Source organism: Plecotus auritus, assembly GCF_963455305.1.
Source record: "Plecotus auritus genome assembly, chromosome: 9".
Lineage (NCBI taxonomy): Eukaryota > Metazoa > Chordata > Mammalia > Chiroptera > Vespertilionidae > Plecotus > Plecotus auritus.
In genome coordinates, this window is record NC_137783.1 from 98,542,698 (window position 1) to 98,560,656 (window position 17,959).

Genomic DNA, 17,959 nt, shown 5'->3' on the forward strand with positions numbered 1-17,959 from the left:
GCTTGGAGTATTAAAGGAAGTATCCTATATAATAAAAGCCTAATATGCTAAGTGTCCAGTCATCTGGTGGGCTGTTCAACCAATCAAAGCGTAATATGCTAATGATATGCTAAGGCTGTTCAACTGCTCACTATGACAAGCACTGACCACCAGGGGGCAGATGCTCCAACTGATAGGTTAGCATGCTGCTGGGGTCCGGCCAATCGGGACTGAGTTAGTTGGACTGGAAATGCCCTGGAGCCCTCCCCTGGCCCCTCCCCAGCCCCGATCATGCACCGGTGGGGTCCCTCAGCCTGGCCTGCACCCTCTCACAATCCTGGACCCCTCAGAGGATGTTGGAGAGCTGGTTTCGACCCAATCCCACAGGCCAGGTGGAGGGACCCCACTGGTACATTGATTCATGCACCGGGCCTCTAGTATAGTATAAAGAAACTTAGCCCAAAATCTGGCACATGGTGAGTACATGTGATGAGTCTCTATCCCTCTGTCTAATGCTTTCCAAGTTTCACTTTCTGACCTGAGAACCCCACCTCTTCCACAGGTGATTGACAGTGAACATATCAGAGAGCTCTCAGTCTACATACAAGACCTTTTCCTTCAGATTAAATTGACAAATCCTATCAGGATACAACCCAAGAAAGCCCAGCTATCACAAGAGCCACACATATATAGTAGCAGGTGGGGCAGGCACCTGCTACTATATTATAGGACCTCCAAGTTATATTATAGTACCTCCAAGCTTATTATAGCACCTCCAAGCTATAATCAGGCCTCGTTGAGAGCACTTTCTACTTCTTTCACCAGGCCCAGGCCTCAAGGACACACACTGTGTCTGGGTCCCCTTTGTATAAACTGAACACTGATTTCCTGAGTGACTGATACAGCAATTGGCAAGAACAGATGAACAATTTTCATGACTTGATGTAGCTTTTACTTTCCTGTCCTCATAACTGAGAGCATTCTGCATGCAGTCGCACCATCCCCTGGTGTCTGAGGATGCTATAAGCACTGGGTCCTCACTATCAGCATCCGTCCTCCCCACCTGTAGCTGGAGAAGAAAAAAAAAGGCATGGAAGCTGTATTAACTGTGGGACAGCTTGGAGACGCTGAATGTTTAAACTAAATCCCTGGGATCTCATCGTTTTCTTGTCTTTTGCCTCTCCTGGGGGCTAAGAAGCTTCACAGTAGATTGTAAGGTACGTTTCTACAATCCAAGTTGATTAAGATTTCAAAACCCAGATCCTACTCATCTGCCACTCCCTCAACCGGGGAGGTTTTTGTGTGTTGGTGGGGGCGGGGGGAAAATAGCTCCCCTCCTTCCTGTTCCTCCCACTCTCTCCCAGAGTCCACTGTCTCTACAATCTTCTGAACACTTACTTCTGGCTTTAAAGGGAGAAAGGGCTTTTTCCAAATCAGTTTAATTGACTTAGACCAGAAATTATTATGCAACACATAGTCCAGGATATGTGATCAACATGTTGCTAATTTCATTAGCTATAACTTAATTATAAGCAGAAATTCTTTCCAGTTGTGTGTTTCCCATAGCTGTTGATGTTCAGAGTGTAAGGACAACTTCATTTGGATGAGACAAAATTTTCAAGAAGGGCTTCTACAAAACCAGGATTGGGAATTTCAGGGATCTGCAGGAAGTAGCTTTCAAGGTATGAATGGCTCAATCCTAACTCCAACTTTTATTCAACAAATACCTGTCAAAGGCCTACTATGTCTGTGGCACGATGCTGGATGCCAGGGGTCCAGGACAAGGTCCCTGCCCATGAGGGAGCTGACATGCCAGTGAGGTATTAGCTCTGAAGCATCGCCTGGGTTAGTAAAGATGTGACAAACATCCTGGAAGAGAAGTGCAAGGAGCTACCAGAAGAGCTGGTGTACCTCTGCAGCGGTCAGGGAGTGTTCTCTGCCAAAGGGACGTGTAAGCCAAGATATGAAAGATGAGAAGTGGGCCTGCCGCAGCATCAAGGGTATTTTAGAAGAAAGAACTACCAGGAGCAAAAGGTCCTATGGTGGAAAGGAGCAAACCAAGAAACTGAAAGGTCAGCCTGGCTGAAGCACGGAGGGAGGGCACCCTGGCACTCCCCTGTAGTGATCAAGTTAAGGATTTGGGTCGTTATCTTTTTTTTTTTTCTTTTTTTTAAAAATATATTTTATTGATTTTTTACAGAGAGGAAGGAAGAGGGATAGATAGTCAGAAACATTGATGAGAGAGAAACATCGATCAGTTGCCTCTTGCACACCTCATACTGGGGATGTGCCCACAACCAAGTTACATGCCCTTGACCGGAATCGAACCCGGGACCTTTCCGTCCGCAGGCTGACGCTCTATCCACTGAGCCAAACCGGTTTTGGCTGGGTCGTTATCTTAAGAGCAATGGGAAACCATGAACGCATTTCTAGGGAATGAGTGACATCATCAGCTTGTATTTTTTAATGATTATTCTGGCTATTGTGTGGTGGATGGGCCAGAAGCAGGCAAGAGAGGCTCTGAGAGGCATTGCTGTAACCTAGGGAGCAATACAAATGCCCCCCGCCCCCGGGGGTGTTGGAGGTGCAGCCCACACAAAGGAAAATCCTATTCAACTGAGTGTCTGGAACTCCTAGGGAGAAGGTGCATACTGTTCATCAGGCCAGAGCCATGTGGCTCATTGACAGAGATTTCTGGAATGCAAGATTCGGGGTTCACAGAAACCCCCTGATGGGCCGGGGTGACTGCCTGCAGGCTGGTCCATGTGGTTCTATGGGGACAAATCCTTAGGGAGCTGTACTACACGACAGTGACCCGAATGCAGCTCTTGCCCCAGAGTGAGCCAAGACACCTGGCAGAAGAGGAAGTGGTGCAGGCAGAGACGGTTCCAGTCAGACATGATGGGGGGAAGCCCTGCGACCTTGCCCCAGCTGCTGTGGTTTCTTCCTCTTATTGCCAAGTGGGGCCAACATAGCTGCCTCATGGGGTCTCGTGAGGATTCATATAAAGGAAACGAGTTAACATGCGCACAGCATTATTTAGCACAGAACCTGCCCCCGAGAGTGTTGATTTCCTTCTCTGAGTGCTGGCAGGAGTACCATGGAATTTGGATGCACAGATTCCCCACCTCAGCTACTTAACCTTTGTGATTTGGGCAAGTTGGTAAGTTGTCTGGGACTCAGCTTCCTCACCTGTTACAGTGGGGATGATAAAACCTACCTGCAAAGGTGGTCATGGAGGGTAAATGAATGAATGCTGCTCACTTTTATGTCTACCTGCAGGCACACCACTGCAGCCTTTTCCCCAAGCAGGGAGGTGAGCCACAAAGGCCACAGGTGGAGGGGACTGAAATGAGAAACTTCAAATGCAGGTCAGAGGGCTTCAGAGCCAACCAGGTAATACCCTGGCCCCATCCCCCCCTCACTGCACAAACAGCTCTCCCTGGGGAGAGACTCAAATTAGCACTTGAAGATGCTGGAAATGATATTGCTGATAAGGTAAATCCTCCTAAAAGGTGCATCCTGCTCCGTGAGGAAAGCACAGGAAACCTCCACAGTCGCTTCCTGTTTCAGCGGAGGAAGGGGGCTTGTGCTTGAATTCTGCCGGCCCCAGGCCTGTCTGTGCCAAGCAGGCCTGCCTGGGTGGAGCACTTCTTTATGCAACAGTCACGGGCACCCCCTCGGGGCCAGGCACCTGCTGCCCAGGAGCGAGCTGGTGTGGGCCTCCTGGAACTCAGTCAGCTGGGGCAAGGGCAGCGGCAGCAGGACGCGTGGTCAGGGCTGCGCAGGGGCCGGCCTGGGAGTTGCAGCAGCGCAGACGGTTAGTGCCAACTGCTTGTAGGCGGGAACACTTGATCCCCACTGTGCCCTGGATAGGAGAGGGGAAAGTAAAACGGGCACCCTGAGCTGGGCCCTGTACAAGCATCATCTCTGACCTGGGATAAAAGCCAATGCAAGTAGAGGCAGGAGCTGAGCCACAGGATGTCCCCAGGAAGAAAAGCTGGCCTGACCAATCAGAACGGGAGGAGAGTAGCAGGTCAGCTCTCCATACCAAAGCAGGTTAGAGCCGAAATAAACCCAAAGGGCAGCAGTGTTAAAGGGGTCCGTAGACTAACTGGCCATTTCTCTCCATTGAGGGAAAATGGGGTCAGAGAGGTGAGGACACAAGCCCAGTGTCACACAGCAGTGAGCTCCCTGAGCCAGGACTGGAAGCCAGGTTTCCTCTTTGCCATGGAGCATGGATTTCTTTCTCCATACTAAAGCAAGGATCCTCAAGGGGCAAAGATGTTCATTCTGGCAACAAAGGAGGGTTCTGGCAACAGCCCTGAGCCGACAGCACCCACGAGCCCTCTTGGTCATATCACCAGCTGGGAGAGGGAGGAAAGAGAGGACCCAGCCTACCAACTAACTCACCCAGGACCCAACCTACCAACCAACTTCCAAAGGAAAAGCAAGGCTTAAACAGTGCCTGATATTGGAAACAATCTAAATTGCCAACGCTAGGAGAATGACTAGTTAATAATAAATCCACTCAGTTGACTGTACCTGAGCAATTTAAGTATTTACAAATATAATAACATAAAAGCCTATAATAAATATTAAGAGAAAATATAAAGTAATAACATATTAATACTATCTAAAAGAAAAAACAGAAAAAATAACCGAAAAGGCAAATATATTTTAAATATTGGTAAATAATTATGAATTAAAAACAATTTAAAATGTTTAATTAGTTTTTCAAGTTGTCTTTATCATGTTATACCCTTATGACACTAAGATATACACTATATAGATAGATATAAGTATATAGATACTATGTATATAGACATAAGTAAATGATGCTTCTTGCTGAACCCTCTTCCATTGGAAACAGCTGGCTATCCTTGTTTAAGTCAGTTAACAGGCAATCAGAGCACATCTGGGTGTGTCTCTGGACTTGTGCCACATACTGTGAAAGGTAGAAAAAAATTAGAAGATACAGACCCATGCTCAAAAGTCTTAAGAGAAACAAAACTTGTACAAATGCAGACTCTGTCATGTAGCAGGTCCTCATTAACTACTCATCGAATGAATGAATGAGTGAATAGAGGTCCATGTGGACTACATATACCAGTACATGGCCAGGACTGTCTGTGATCTTTACCTCATCTACCCACGGGAAAAGCCTGGAACTTCTTTTCCCAGAATCCTTTTCCAAGGATCAGTTGTGTCAAGGAGAGGCTACAGAGGGGTTCAGGGAGATTGAGGAGAAAGGAAAGTCATTATGTCCAGGGGCAGCAGTCTGCAGGCAAACGGGCATTTGGCAGAGGCATATATCTGGGGGTATCACCCTGAGAATCACCCTTTTTTGGTGCTGCCAGTAGTTGAATCACCAACCACAGCTCCCAACACCTCTGGCAGCCTCGTGGGAATTACTCCCCTGGGAGCAGCAGTGAGGTCCGTGGGATGTCTTCTCCGAGATCTCTGTCCTTCGTGACTTCCTGAAGGCAGAATCTCCACCATCCAGGGGCCATGGCAATCTCTAATTCCATGTATTAAACCTTGTCCTACGTGAAATACCTGGAGTGACTTCTGTTCTGACCAAACCCTGGCTAGTATAGGGGATGGAATGCAAGACTGAATGGATCCTGGAATTCTGCAAGTTCTAGGAATGCTGGCAAAGTCTGGGTCCCGGGATCCCATCTAACCTAGAAGAACCAACCAGACATGTGAGTTACATGCATAGGGATGAACAACTGTCCCTCCTGCTTACTTCACTCGAAGTTCCCTTCAACTCCTTCCCTCACTCATTCAAGTTTGTTTGTTTGTTTCTCTAAAGCCTCTGCCTCTTTACCATGGAGAGAAATGAGAAAGTCATGACCTGGGCTTTTATAAACAACTGCTAATAAATATTGATTCTCCCCAGGAAGATCTCATGTGGGCAATTAACAGTTCGGTTTCCTGGATGCAGTGGCCAAACCCTGAAATAAGCCAAAGGGAATCTCTGATACATGTCCCTGGGACATCTTGAGCCCAGGCCACCCGCTTCCTGGGACTGTTTCCAGATAAATCCAGCCCTTGTATCCACAGGGGCCATGAAGGAAAGGCACAAAGCCCACTCCAATCTCGCAAGTTCACTTAAGGCCGAAGGCAGGTTTGTCCATCTCGTTCATATTCAGCAGCATCCATTCAGTGCACACGTGTCAAACCTCCACCATGTGCCAGGTACTGGTGGCAGATGATAGAGACGTGATAGCAGTGAAACCTGGTCCCATCCTTGAGAAGCTCAGGTGGCAACAAATGCAAAAATTGCAATCACAGAAACATCTTCATTGAGAGTCAAACAGTGTTTTCTACTAAGTGTTGTAAGTATAAAAATAAAGACCAAGAGACTAAAGATGGAGCTGAGTGGCAGTGAAGTAATTTTACTCCCAGCCAGGGAACATCGGCAGGCAGTTGAGGTTTCAGAGGATGAGATTTAGGAGAAATGAAATGGAGTTTGTCTTTTAAAGCCAAAAAGCCACAGCCCTCTCTGTCTCACTTAGGACAATGAAGCCTCGGCATGCCTCTGTCTGGCTGGGGACCCTTCGGCTTAGCCCTCAGGTGCACAGAGAGCCGAGATGCTGCGGATGTCCCGCCCTGGGACTATGGCTCCCAGCTACCTTGTGCTGTCTAATTTGGGATTATGGTTCCCAGTCGTCATTTTCGCATAAGTCAGGCCTGCACGGTTGGCAGCAGGTTGGATGGCAGGTCAGGGTCTGTGAATAGGGTGATTGCACAATTTATCCTCTCCACCGGGACACTGTTTAGAGTGAAAGAGTAACTGCTGGTAATTACAAGAGACAACACAACAGCTGTAACCCAGACTGCCCCGAGGAGGAGAGTCAGTACCTATAGCAGGAATAGAGGGACAATAAGGTACGCTGTGCTTCTGACCCTCCACCAGCTGTCCACGGAAGCTTCCTCTCACTCTAACCCTCACAGTTTACTAAGTAGATGCTACTTATTCCCACTCTACTAATAAAGGCCCAAGGCCCAGACAATGAAGTCACCTGTCCAGGCTTGAAGAGGCAGTAAGGGGAGGAGCCATCATCTGAACCCAGGTCTGTCTGACTCTAATATCCATTCTCATCACAGCCATCATACAGGTTCCAAAAATGGTGGAATCTGCCTTAGAATGCCCTCACTACCTTTGGGCATTAAAAGTGTGATGTGGTTGCTTACTGCTATGTTCTACTACTTTATTGAAATTCAACCACTGATTTAATTCAATTCAACACCTTTGGGCTTGGAGTCGATACTGTGGATGCACAGTTGAAGCGGCAGTTCTGGCCCTGAAGTGTCTCACAGAACAGGGGACAGACAGACACGAAAGCAATAATTACAGAACTAAGTGCCCGGATAGAGGGCCTCCCAAGGTCTTGCAGGATCACCACCAGCTTCTCATCCAACAGAGGCGGGCAGGGGCCTTCCCAGAGGAGGGGAGTCCATCCATGTGTGCAGGATGAGCAGGAATTGACTAGAAAGGGACTCAGGACTAAAACATAGGGAATATCACATCCTAAGGAATACTAAAGTGTTGTTAAGGACACAGAGAATCAACAGATGATTCTGTTTGGCTGAAGGGAAGGGGAAAGAACCCACACAGTGTGGCTGAGGGGGCCTAACCTCTCCCTTCCACTCAGCCCTGCCCAGAGGATGCCAACACTGACTCAGCTCTGCCAGCCCCTGTAGCCCAACCAAAGCGAATGGGTCACTAGCAGGCACGTGACCCAAGGTGAACCAACAATAACCTTCCTGGATAACTTTCTTCCAGATCTATTTTTTAAGTCTTCATTCATCTGGGGTTGCTAAATTGGTAGCATGTGAGTGCAGGCTGCCAGGGTCGTCTTGCCACTAGGAGAAAGCTTGTCAGCAGCTAAAGCCATGGTGAAGTAATCGCTGTCAGAGAGAATGGGAAACAGAGAGAGAAGACCACCCAGGGGACACAGCTTGAAACTCTGGATTCAGTCAAGCCTGAAACTTGGAGTTGACATTGCTTAGACTTTCCAGTCAGATGAAGCAATAATTTAGCGCTCTTGCTTAAATTCTGCTTTTTGTTTTTGTTTTTTTGTCCTAATACAGTGAGTCTGAGATACATAGGGCCATCCAGATGGGTGTGTCCCAAATGTGTCTGCAGTTCAAGAGACAAGTCAGGAGGCATCAATAAATTTGGAAACATCGCCACGGGGAGTGAAACCTCAGGAGTGAATGTCACTGTCAGTGGGGCAGGTGTGTCAAAGGGCAGCAGACTGGCTGACGTCCAAGCAGGGGCAGAGCAGCGAGCAGGCACCCTGCCAGTAAGACTGAGAAGGAGCCATGAGAGATGGAAGAATTGATGAGAAGCTGAAGGAGGAGAGCCTGAGGAAGAGGGACTACTCATCAGTGCCACCGTCATAGGAAGTGAAAAGGTTGACCACCTCCCAGGAAAACTGGAAACACCCCTTCCCCCCCAATCAAAGCTGTGAGGGAAAGTAAGGTGATTGTCATGAGGGGTTAAAGTGTAATTGAGGGTCAAAGGCCAGATTCCACTGTCATTTCTGTCTTCATTGGACTTGACTTTTAGCCTCTCCCCTTGTCACTGGTCTCTCAGTTTCTGCTTCCACTCTCTCCTTCCTGTCCTCTGGCTTCCTGCCCCCACCTTCTTAGTCTTCAGAAATTCTGTCCTGGAGGATTGATCATCGTGTCAGACCAGTGACTAGTGACTGGACCAAATTCCCCCATCTCTCCTTACCCATCAGTGTGTTGAGTGGTTCTGCGCCTGCTCCACCCTGCACTGAGCTTGTGGCGGTGCAGAGGTGCTGTCGCCCTCTAGTGTTTAAATCACTGGAAAGCAAGGAGATCCCAATGTGAAGGCACACACTGCCCATCACCAGGACATCTTGGGTTTCAAGTTGGTCAACACTTTGGAGCTGTCTCCCTTGGGAAGGAGGTAAGTGTATTCTTTGCAAAGGAACAAGGGTGTTTTTGGTCATCCAGTGGTGCACTGGGACTGGGTGTACGTTCCTAAAAGATTACATTTCTCAGCTTCCCTTGCACTTACGTGTAGCCATTTGGTTACATTTCAGCCAATAATGTGTAAGTGGAAGTTGCTGAGTAGGGCTCAGAGGGCAGACAGTTGCAGGCAGGTTTATTTTCAACCCTCTGCCCTTTCTCCTGCTTCCTGCCTGGAACGCAAAGATGATGGCCAATGCTCTAGCAGCTGTATTTGACTGGGAAGCAATTCCAAGATGGAAACCATGTGCTAAAATGATGAAGTGGAAATACAGACGGGTTCCTTGGTCCCTAAAAGATGCCATGGAACCAACACACCAGTCCCTTAATGTTAGGTACAGTAAACTTTCATCTCATTTAAGCCACTGTTTCTTCCAGTCTTTGATTCCAGTAACTAAATGTAATTCCTAACAAATACACTATAAATATGCAGAAAGTCCCCAAATTTATTTATATTTAGTAGAGATCTCTCCCATTAGCTCCAAAGCTTCTCTCTTAGCTGATGTGGCAACTATCTCAAACCCAACATTTTCAAAACCAAGTTAATTATCACTGTGTCTAACCCATCCCCCAGTGAGCCTGTTCCTCAACCTGGGGTGTGGGGGGATGAGGAACTCAGAGCTGACAAGCAGTGAGCACTGACTGGGACAGGAAGAGTTACTGGCTGCCTGCGAGTTAAGGAAGGAAGGGCTCCCAGACTCACACCAGGACCCTCTCTGGGCCAAAACCCCACTGGGAACTCTTGTAGGCTCAGCTTATTCCAGACCAAGGGTCTCGGGGTACGTCAATATTCACCCTGAGCAGGGGAGGTAGGAATGACACCCACCCTCAGGAGGTCCAGGTGGTTTTTACGAGAGAGGAGAAAAGTATGGGTCAGTTGTTACTGTTGAAAATGTCTAGCAATATTTTATCAAGAAATGGCCCTAAAGGGAATATTGGAAAAAAATCTATCGATCATGTAATGCAGATGGCAGCAGGAGATGGTCATATTTCCAGGTTTGTTGGGCCTGAGGTAGAGCATGTGTACAGTGCATGAGCTCTGGAGGCATGCATGTAAGTGTAGATGGTGTGTGCCAGTGTAAACATGCATACACATATGTGTACATGCAGGTGTCTGCTGTGTGGGGAGGGAGGTGGTAAGCAGACCGGTGAAGGAGGCTACTGCTGCCTTCCCCATAACCAAACATGTAATACTAAGAGTTTACAATTCACCTAGCACCCTGGTGTCTACAAGCCCATTTGGACCCCCCAAAAGCTTATGCTGTAGGATTAATATTGCCCCTACTTTTCAAAAGAGGAGACTGGGCACAGAGGCAGAATCCCTTAAATAGAATTTCCTTCACGTAAGTGTCACCGTGCCCAGCTTTCCCTGTGAGAGCTGTGTGAATGTCCATACTTTCAAAGGGATGGGCCGTAACACATGTAATTAAGGGTTTAGTGTCCATTTGTCGTTGGTGCTCTTGCCTCCCCGTCACCCACTTACTCATTCACTTATTCATTCATTTGCTCATCCTCAAACGTGAATCAGTCCCTCCTGTATGGCAGGCCCGCTGGCCCTGGCTGTGTAGGAGAGACAACGTGAGAGGCCCTAGCACCCGCATGTGGCACCAACAGGACGAAAATGGCAGCAGTGGGAAGTGAGTGAAGGAAGGAGGGTTCAGGAGGAGAGAGTAGGTGGAATATAATTAAATGTGAGTACATTCCTAGCTTTCTTTCCTTCACATTCAGGCTCCCCCTGATTGAATTGCAGAACCCTAGAGTTTAGGTTGGAAATGCCTTCTAAAATTAGCATGCACAGCCCTGCGGCTTCTGCAGCATCCTCTGATTAACAACAGCTCTGCACCTGTCTTTCCCAGGCGCTGCCCCCATTCCCAGCACTCTCCCCCAGGGGTGGGGGTGGGGGTGGGGGTAGGGTGGGGGGTGGGGCGACACCCAGGAATACAGGCCTGGTTCATCCCCAGCTCTGTCCGGAGAGAGTTGGGTGGCTCAGTGCAGGCGACTTGCCCTTCTGAGTCTCCACGTTGAATCAGCAGGGGGTGAAGCTGCGCTCTCAGGGATTTGGGGGGAAAGTGGGGTACACAGGTGACACTGTGTCAAGCACTGGACATGAGGTCGTGCTGGCGGAGGGAGTGCCTGAGAGCTTCTGACCGGATTCCATGTTCCTTGTCCTCTCCACTTTCCTAGCACTTCCCTCTGTAGTCATCAGATCCTTATATCCTCCCTTCAAGACAGGCACCCCCTCCAATGCAAGTCTAAGAAAAGTGACGTTTTAGAGAAGTTTATAGACTTGCCGAAGGGCTCAGAGTAAGTCCGTGGTGAAGCCAGAAGTCAGACCTAGGACCACTCCCACATCCTCCCCATCAGGGATCCAATAACTTCCCCCCTTCTTTCCACACTTTCCAAGTACAGGCACCCAGCAGTAACTTGGGCCTGCTGCCTGCTGGCGGGGGTGCAGTCTAGTGTGAGGGCAGGCAAGCCACCAGGCTGTGACAGGGTAACCAGCCAGCTGCAGGGAAGCAGAGCGGGGGTACTGAGAACCCTCTGTGCTGCCCGGTGTGTGTCACACAGCAAGGAGTGAGCCCTGATGCTGGCCCCAGGAGAGTCCATACCAGTGGGCCTCCAGACCCCAGCTCCCCCATCACCCATGTCCCTAGAAGCCCAGGTAACCTTGACCTCCCCTTCCTCCAGGAACCTTTGCTTGCAGGGGCCAGAACCCAGAAGGCCTCCCCACACCACTGGGCCTCGGGGATCTGGGGCCTTGGGGGGTTGGGTGCTAAGCTGAGAAGGTGCACCCTTGCTTGCACTTTAGCCTGAGCTACTAGAAAGGGCTGCTTGGATTCTGGAAGTACTTTATCCCCTTCTCTCCATGTTATTCATGCATTTTCTTTATATTTCATTTTTAATAAAATATGTAGGTTATTCTCCCCAGGTCAAATCTGTCCCCAACGTTCGAGCTATTGAAAATAATGTTTGGATTCTGCTAAAGTGAATGTTAGGAGGTGAAAACAGCTGGCCGCAGAGTTCCTGGGTGGGAGGGAACTACTGTTGTTTTGAGAAAATACTTTGACAAGCACCTTGAGGGTAGAGGTGAGACGGACCAAAACTTAACTTGCAAAGCTATTGGCTCATGTGGACCTATGAGGACAAGGGAACTGGCTTTGCTCTCAGAGAGGGAGGGGTCACAAACAGAGGGAAGGAGGGGAAGCAGGAGAATAAGCCAGGCCTAGAGCCCCAGAGCAGGCTGGGGTCCAGACTCTGACCCAGAGAGAGTTTGCAGCGGTCGCCAACCAGCGCTCCCCGGACCACTGGTGGTCCGTGAAATCCAAAGGTTGGCGCCTGCTGTCAGAAAAGTTTAAGTAGAAGGATGCCTAAGTATTTCATTGCTGTGGTGTAAACCTGGCTGTCTCCCCACTTCCCCCCCAAAAAAAAATTTTTTTCAGCAAACTCTGAACTCTGTCACACTCGTGAGCCCTTTGAGAGGGACATTTTTTTATTTTTTGAGATTGAAAGAGCTTGGAGGAGGAGCTGAGTTTCTTGTCTGGAGGCAGAAGTGTTGAGAAAATGAGCTACCCTCACTCCCTGAGAACTTGCAAAAAGCTTTGGGACAACTTTGGACTTCTATAAAATATTAGTCGTTTGAAGGGGCCCAAAATGACATGTGAAGCCAAATAAATGCTAAGCAATTAATTAAAGAAGTGCCTGAGGGTGTTGGGCCCATAACCTAACTGATACTACCCCCGTCCATGAGCACTATCAATACTCCATGCTTTGCAAAGCGCTTTTTCTCAAGTGTTGTCTTACCACATGTCACCTCTAGGAGGCAGTTCAAGCAGAGGCTGGTCTCATGTTATGGGTGCCAAAGATATGACCCCTTTTCAGGCCCCTTCAGGCTGGGGCTCTCCCGGGGAGACGGTGACCCTCCTACAGGCTCATCAGGAGCAGGAACCAGACAGCTGCTGGGCGATGGGAATGACGAACCTGGCAGGTCAGCATCCCAGGGGGCGCAGGTGCGTGGAGGGGGTGATTTGTCTGAAATTCTGAAAACTTTTTCTGCTTGGAGTTTAGAAAGAAACGATGTGTCCAGTGCTTTTGTGGTTTCCCAAGATGCATTTCAGTGTAGCGTTCACTGGCTCAACTATCCCCAGTGAAAAGTGGGTTCCGATATCAGCTCCCAGGGCTGGTGACCCCTCCCCCCCCCATTCCACATGCAGACACTGCTCTGAGGTCCTCCCCATCCCCACTTCCTAGCAGGCCCCACGTTCTGCTAACTCTTTCCTATCCTCAGGCTGCTCTCCTGCCCCAGCACCAGGGTCTGGATGGGATTCACAGACAAAATTATGCCTCTGCTGATCCTCGTTCTCGGGATTCACTGCTTGACGGAGCTTTGAGGAGGTCGGCTCCCTTGGGAGGTCCTCCTGGGTCAAACCCAGAACCTAGGAGCTTCACCTCTAAGTCTTGGGGTCCTCTCTCAGATGCACTCTTACCCTATAAGTTTTCTTTAGAGGGGAGAAGGTGTGTTAAGCTTTTGGGGAGCAGAGCCATTTCCTGGCTGTGATTCAGGCACTAAATGGCTCCCTTTACCCTACTTCCCTCCAGTCCCTCCCTGCTCCACACACCAAGCCCAAGGCAGAGGCTCTCTGGCTCCACTCCTCCCGTGTGACACAGCCACCCCCCCCCCCAAAGTGTGTGTGTGTGGGGGTGGTTGGGGGGGGAAGGAGGGGGGCAGGGTTAAGAACATTGCGTCTGTCAGATAGGCTATATAAACACCTCAAAAGCATCCTCTCTTTAGAACCTTGTCCCGATGTGGTTGGTATAATGCATAAATACGTGAATATATGAGGGTTGGAACCATTGCCGCTGTGTGCTTGACATGAAACTAACTAAACCCTGCTATTCCCACGGGCTGATGCGCACTTAGAGTGAGACCTCTCAGCTCCGGATGAGAACGAACAGCTCCTACCAGCCTCGGGAGTGGACAGGCCAGACACGTGGTGCCTGAAGTGTGCCGCCCACTGACAGCGGAGGAACAGGGTCGGGCGCTCAGAGCCTGGGCCCAGGAGGAGAGACAATGAGAAGACTCCAGAGGTGCCTCCACCTGCCTGAGCCCAGCAGGCGTTCCCTCTGACAAGGCTCCCCTGTGTCTCCCCACAACGGTACTGTGACACCCACTTCTCCCAAGTTATGTGTTACTCAGAGGAGAAGCCAGCCAGGGGCTGGTCATAAATAACAGGCGCTGGCACGTGCATGGCATTTCTGAGGGTGGGGCGGGTGCAGGGACAGGACGGTGGAGGCTGCCTGGAGAACACGCTTTTTCAGACCTGGGCCTCTGAGTATGCACCTCTGAAGGGCGGACTCGTGACGGAGGGGCTGAGAGCTCACTGTGTCCCGCGGGGATGAGACTGGACCTCCCCGCACTTCCTGGAGCCCTCCTCATGGGCAGGTAGGTTGCCTGGGAGAAGCGGCAGCACCCAGTCTGTAGGGACCTTAATAAGCACAGTTAGGGGCTTGGGAGGAGCAGCATGGAACGGGACTGGGGTGGAGACTGGCAGCAGGCACAGTAGGGAGGAATATCAATTTGTGGCTGGAAGAGCCAGGGCTGGGTTTGTGGCACCTCAATCGCGCAGGCCCAGGGCGTCAGCGTGGGGTAGGGCTGACCTCCCTCTGGCCTGTCCAGCGCTGGACGTCCCTGGCACCGGCTTCCCCAGGCCGTCGCCCGGCCACCAAGGGGAGCCAAAGCCCAGCCCAAGCTGAGCGCTGTGCCAACACTCGTGGAACGCGGTTGCCACCTAGTGGCCAGATCTGGAGTGACCAGCGCCCAAAGAACCAGCTCGATTGGCAGGGATCACAAAGGCAACCTCCACAGGATAGTAAGGATGGCAACACCTTATCGACACCACGCGTCTCCCCAGCCACCCTGTACTCCACGCTCCCTGGTCCTTCTGTCCTCACAACCGTATTAATTGCAATAATAAGGGTAACATCTACATCAAAATAACGACTCCCCACCATATATCTGGCAGTCACTTTCTGCCAGGCACTGAGCTAGGGATTAAAAATCACCAAGCGATGGCCCCTTCCTTCAAGGACTCCGATGCTTAGATACTTAGAGTCAACCAAGGTACAAGACAGTGGGTGACAAAGGAGCTTCAATAAGCTGTGGGGGCACAGATGAGGCGATAACTTGCTTATGATTTTCCGATTGATTACTCTTATGATCAGGAAGTCCAATAGCCATTTACCAAAGGTCTGCTTGGTTCCGGAAACTCTTAGGTGCTGGGGATACATCGGAGCATGAAACAAAGATTCCCATCCTCACGGGCTTACCCTCTAGCGGTGGAGGAGGTGGGTGAGAATACCGAGAAATACCTTTAATAAATAAGTAATTGGGCATGTTGAAGGGTGTTAGTGTTAAGGATAAAAAAAAAAAAATCAAGATGGTTCTATGGGTCTGAGACGTAAGACAGGGTAAGTCTAAGAATGTGACATCAAGCAAAGCCTTGAGGAGAGTGATATTTAAGCAAAGTCTTGAAGGTGACTTTGGACTTTGTGAAGCCACAGAAGCCCATACTCGCATACTCCCAGGACAGGAGGTGCCCAGTGCCCTGCGTTTATACCATCAAGGTGGGCCTCTGAGGTGGTTCTTCTTACAGCAAAGTTTTACTGAGTCCCAGCCTTTTTCTCACTTATGTCAAGTTCTGCTCCCGGACCTTAGACAAGTAGGGTTATAAATTACAGTTTTCTATAATAACAATGTGTTTGGTATATCTGTGGGTCTCAGATCACATGGAGGTGTGACCTTGGTGTTTATTAGAAACCTATGTGAAGTTCCCAGGTCATGTGGCTCAGCAAATTTTAATGCAGATCCCCCCAATTTTTCTCTATCTTACACAACCACTTCCTTGGGTTCAGACACAAGGCTTTAAGAAATCTCACGTGGTGCCAATGAAGAGCCATTCAGGATGATGGAGGCCATCCCCAATAACTGTAAGAATTACTCTTTTAAGATTGAGAAAGGTCCCTTTGCACCCAGGAGTGTCTGTGCACAGTAGACACACAATAAATGTTTCCATAAATAGACGTTCTGTTTCCCATAATGGTGGGATAGATCATGCAGAACAACCCTCCAAATAAAGGTAATTACCAAAAATGGATAAAATACAAATGAAACCACTTCCCGAAGTCTTTAGAGGGCTTACAAGAAAATAATGAATGAGCCACATTCCCTGAGGAAGACAAGCCGGGTGAGGTGGGCAGCATGTGGAGCTGCTTCAGCCAAGACTGTGAGACTGGACAAAGCTTGACTGCCACTGAGCTCCATGGAAGTGTAACTGGGACAACCGCTTTAGAAAGAGTTTGATCTACTAAGCTAGGAAATATAACATACCCTCTGCCCCAGTAACTCCACTCCCAGGTGCACAATCAGAGTAGAGTGCGTGCAAGGCTCCCAGAGACATATATGGGAATGTTCACAGTAGCATTTCCACAATAGCCTTACACAGGAAACACCTCATGTCCATGGTATGTTCAGAATACTGTACAAGATGAAAATCAATTATAGCAACACAATAATAAATCTAAAGCTGAGTGAAGCCAGATGCAAAGAATACGTAGTGTATAATTCCACTTACATAAAGTCCAATTAACTAGCCAATGTAATCTCTAGTGCCTGAGAATGCATGTTAAGGCAGAAATGATTATTCCATAAAGGACATTGGTTACCTTTGGGAGCTGGAAGCTTTGTGATTGCAAGAGGGTACAAGATAGGCTTTTGCAGTGCCAACAACATTGTTTCTTGATTTTGGTGGGGACTTCAGAATTGTTCTGTAAATAATCACGGAACTAACCACTGCTATGAACACTCATGTACAAAGGCCATTGTATGGATACACAGTTTCTCTTAGGTACTTACGATTGGAATGCCCGAGTTAAATGCCACTGTATGTTTACTTTTTAAGAAACTACAAAAATCTTTTCCAAATAAGTGGCTTCATTTCACATTCCCACTATCTGTATCTGAGTCTTCAAGCTGCTCCACATGCTTACCATCCTCGGTTGGTATACATGCTTAGTGTAGTCAGTCTTTTTTAAGTCATTTAAATCCGCAGCTGGGAGGGCTGACTTAAGTTATACAAGGGTTTTTGATTGTCTTGTGGGTTGGTGTGCTTAACCCCAGCATTGTCGAGGGTGAACCTGCATATTCACTTAGTGAGTGTATAGTGGTATTTCATTCTGGGTTCAATTTGCAAAGGTTTTGAGCATCTTTCCTTGTGCTTTATTTGTCATTCATGTATTCAAATGTTTGCTCATTTAAAAAATCAGATCGTTTACTTGTATTGCCTTTTGAGTTATCCAACAGCCTTCTAGCCTCCATTTTTTTTCTGCTGATTAGTATTTTGTTCATCTTATTGGGGTCCCCTGGTGATGCATTGTTTCTTCCTTCCTGATTTTGTGGGGGTCTTTCCCCTTGTCTTTGATTTTTAGCATTTTCACTATGATGTGTCTGTTTTTAAAAATCTCTTCCTCCTGTATGGCCCCTACCAGGGATGGAGCCTGCAATTCAGGCATGTGCCCTGGCCGGGAATCAAACTGGCAGCCTTTCAGTGCACAAGACGATGCCCAACCAACGGAGCCACACCTGCCAGGGTTCCATTTGGTTTCTTTAAAAAAATTTCCATCTCGTTGGTATTCTCTATCTGATGCAAAATTGTTATCATACCTTCCTTTACTTTTGTTTTCCTTTACTGTGAGCATGTTTATAATGGCTACTTCAAAATATTTTCCTATTAAGTCTGATACCTAGTCACTCCTACCAGCATTTTGTGCTGCCTGTTTTCACCAGTATATGGGTCATACTTTCCTGTTTCTTTGCGTGCCTCATACATTTTTGTTGGAAACTGGACATTTTAGATAAAGTATTGTAGCAACTCTGGGTAATGGACCCCTCCCTACCTCCAGGGCTTATTTGTGT

General features: G+C 48.5%; 1 protein-coding gene across 5 annotated transcripts in view; it reads right to left on the reverse strand.

Annotated features, from left to right (window-relative positions):
* The window catches only part of TMEM135 (transmembrane protein 135), a 300,801-nt gene that overhangs the window by 24,017 nt on the left and 258,825 nt on the right, over positions 1-17,959 (reverse strand). For 2 of the 5 annotated variants that reach the window (XM_080687261.1, XM_080687264.1), the window contains one exon: positions 2,152-3,847. The exons of the other annotated variants lie outside the window; for them this stretch is intronic. In XM_080687261.1, the coding sequence (XP_080543387.1) occupies positions 3,754-3,847 (94 nt within the window). In that variant the 3' untranslated portion in view covers positions 2,152-3,753. Of the gene's footprint in view, positions 1-2,151; positions 3,848-17,959 lie in introns of those variants that run through there. 5 annotated transcript variants of the gene reach the window in all.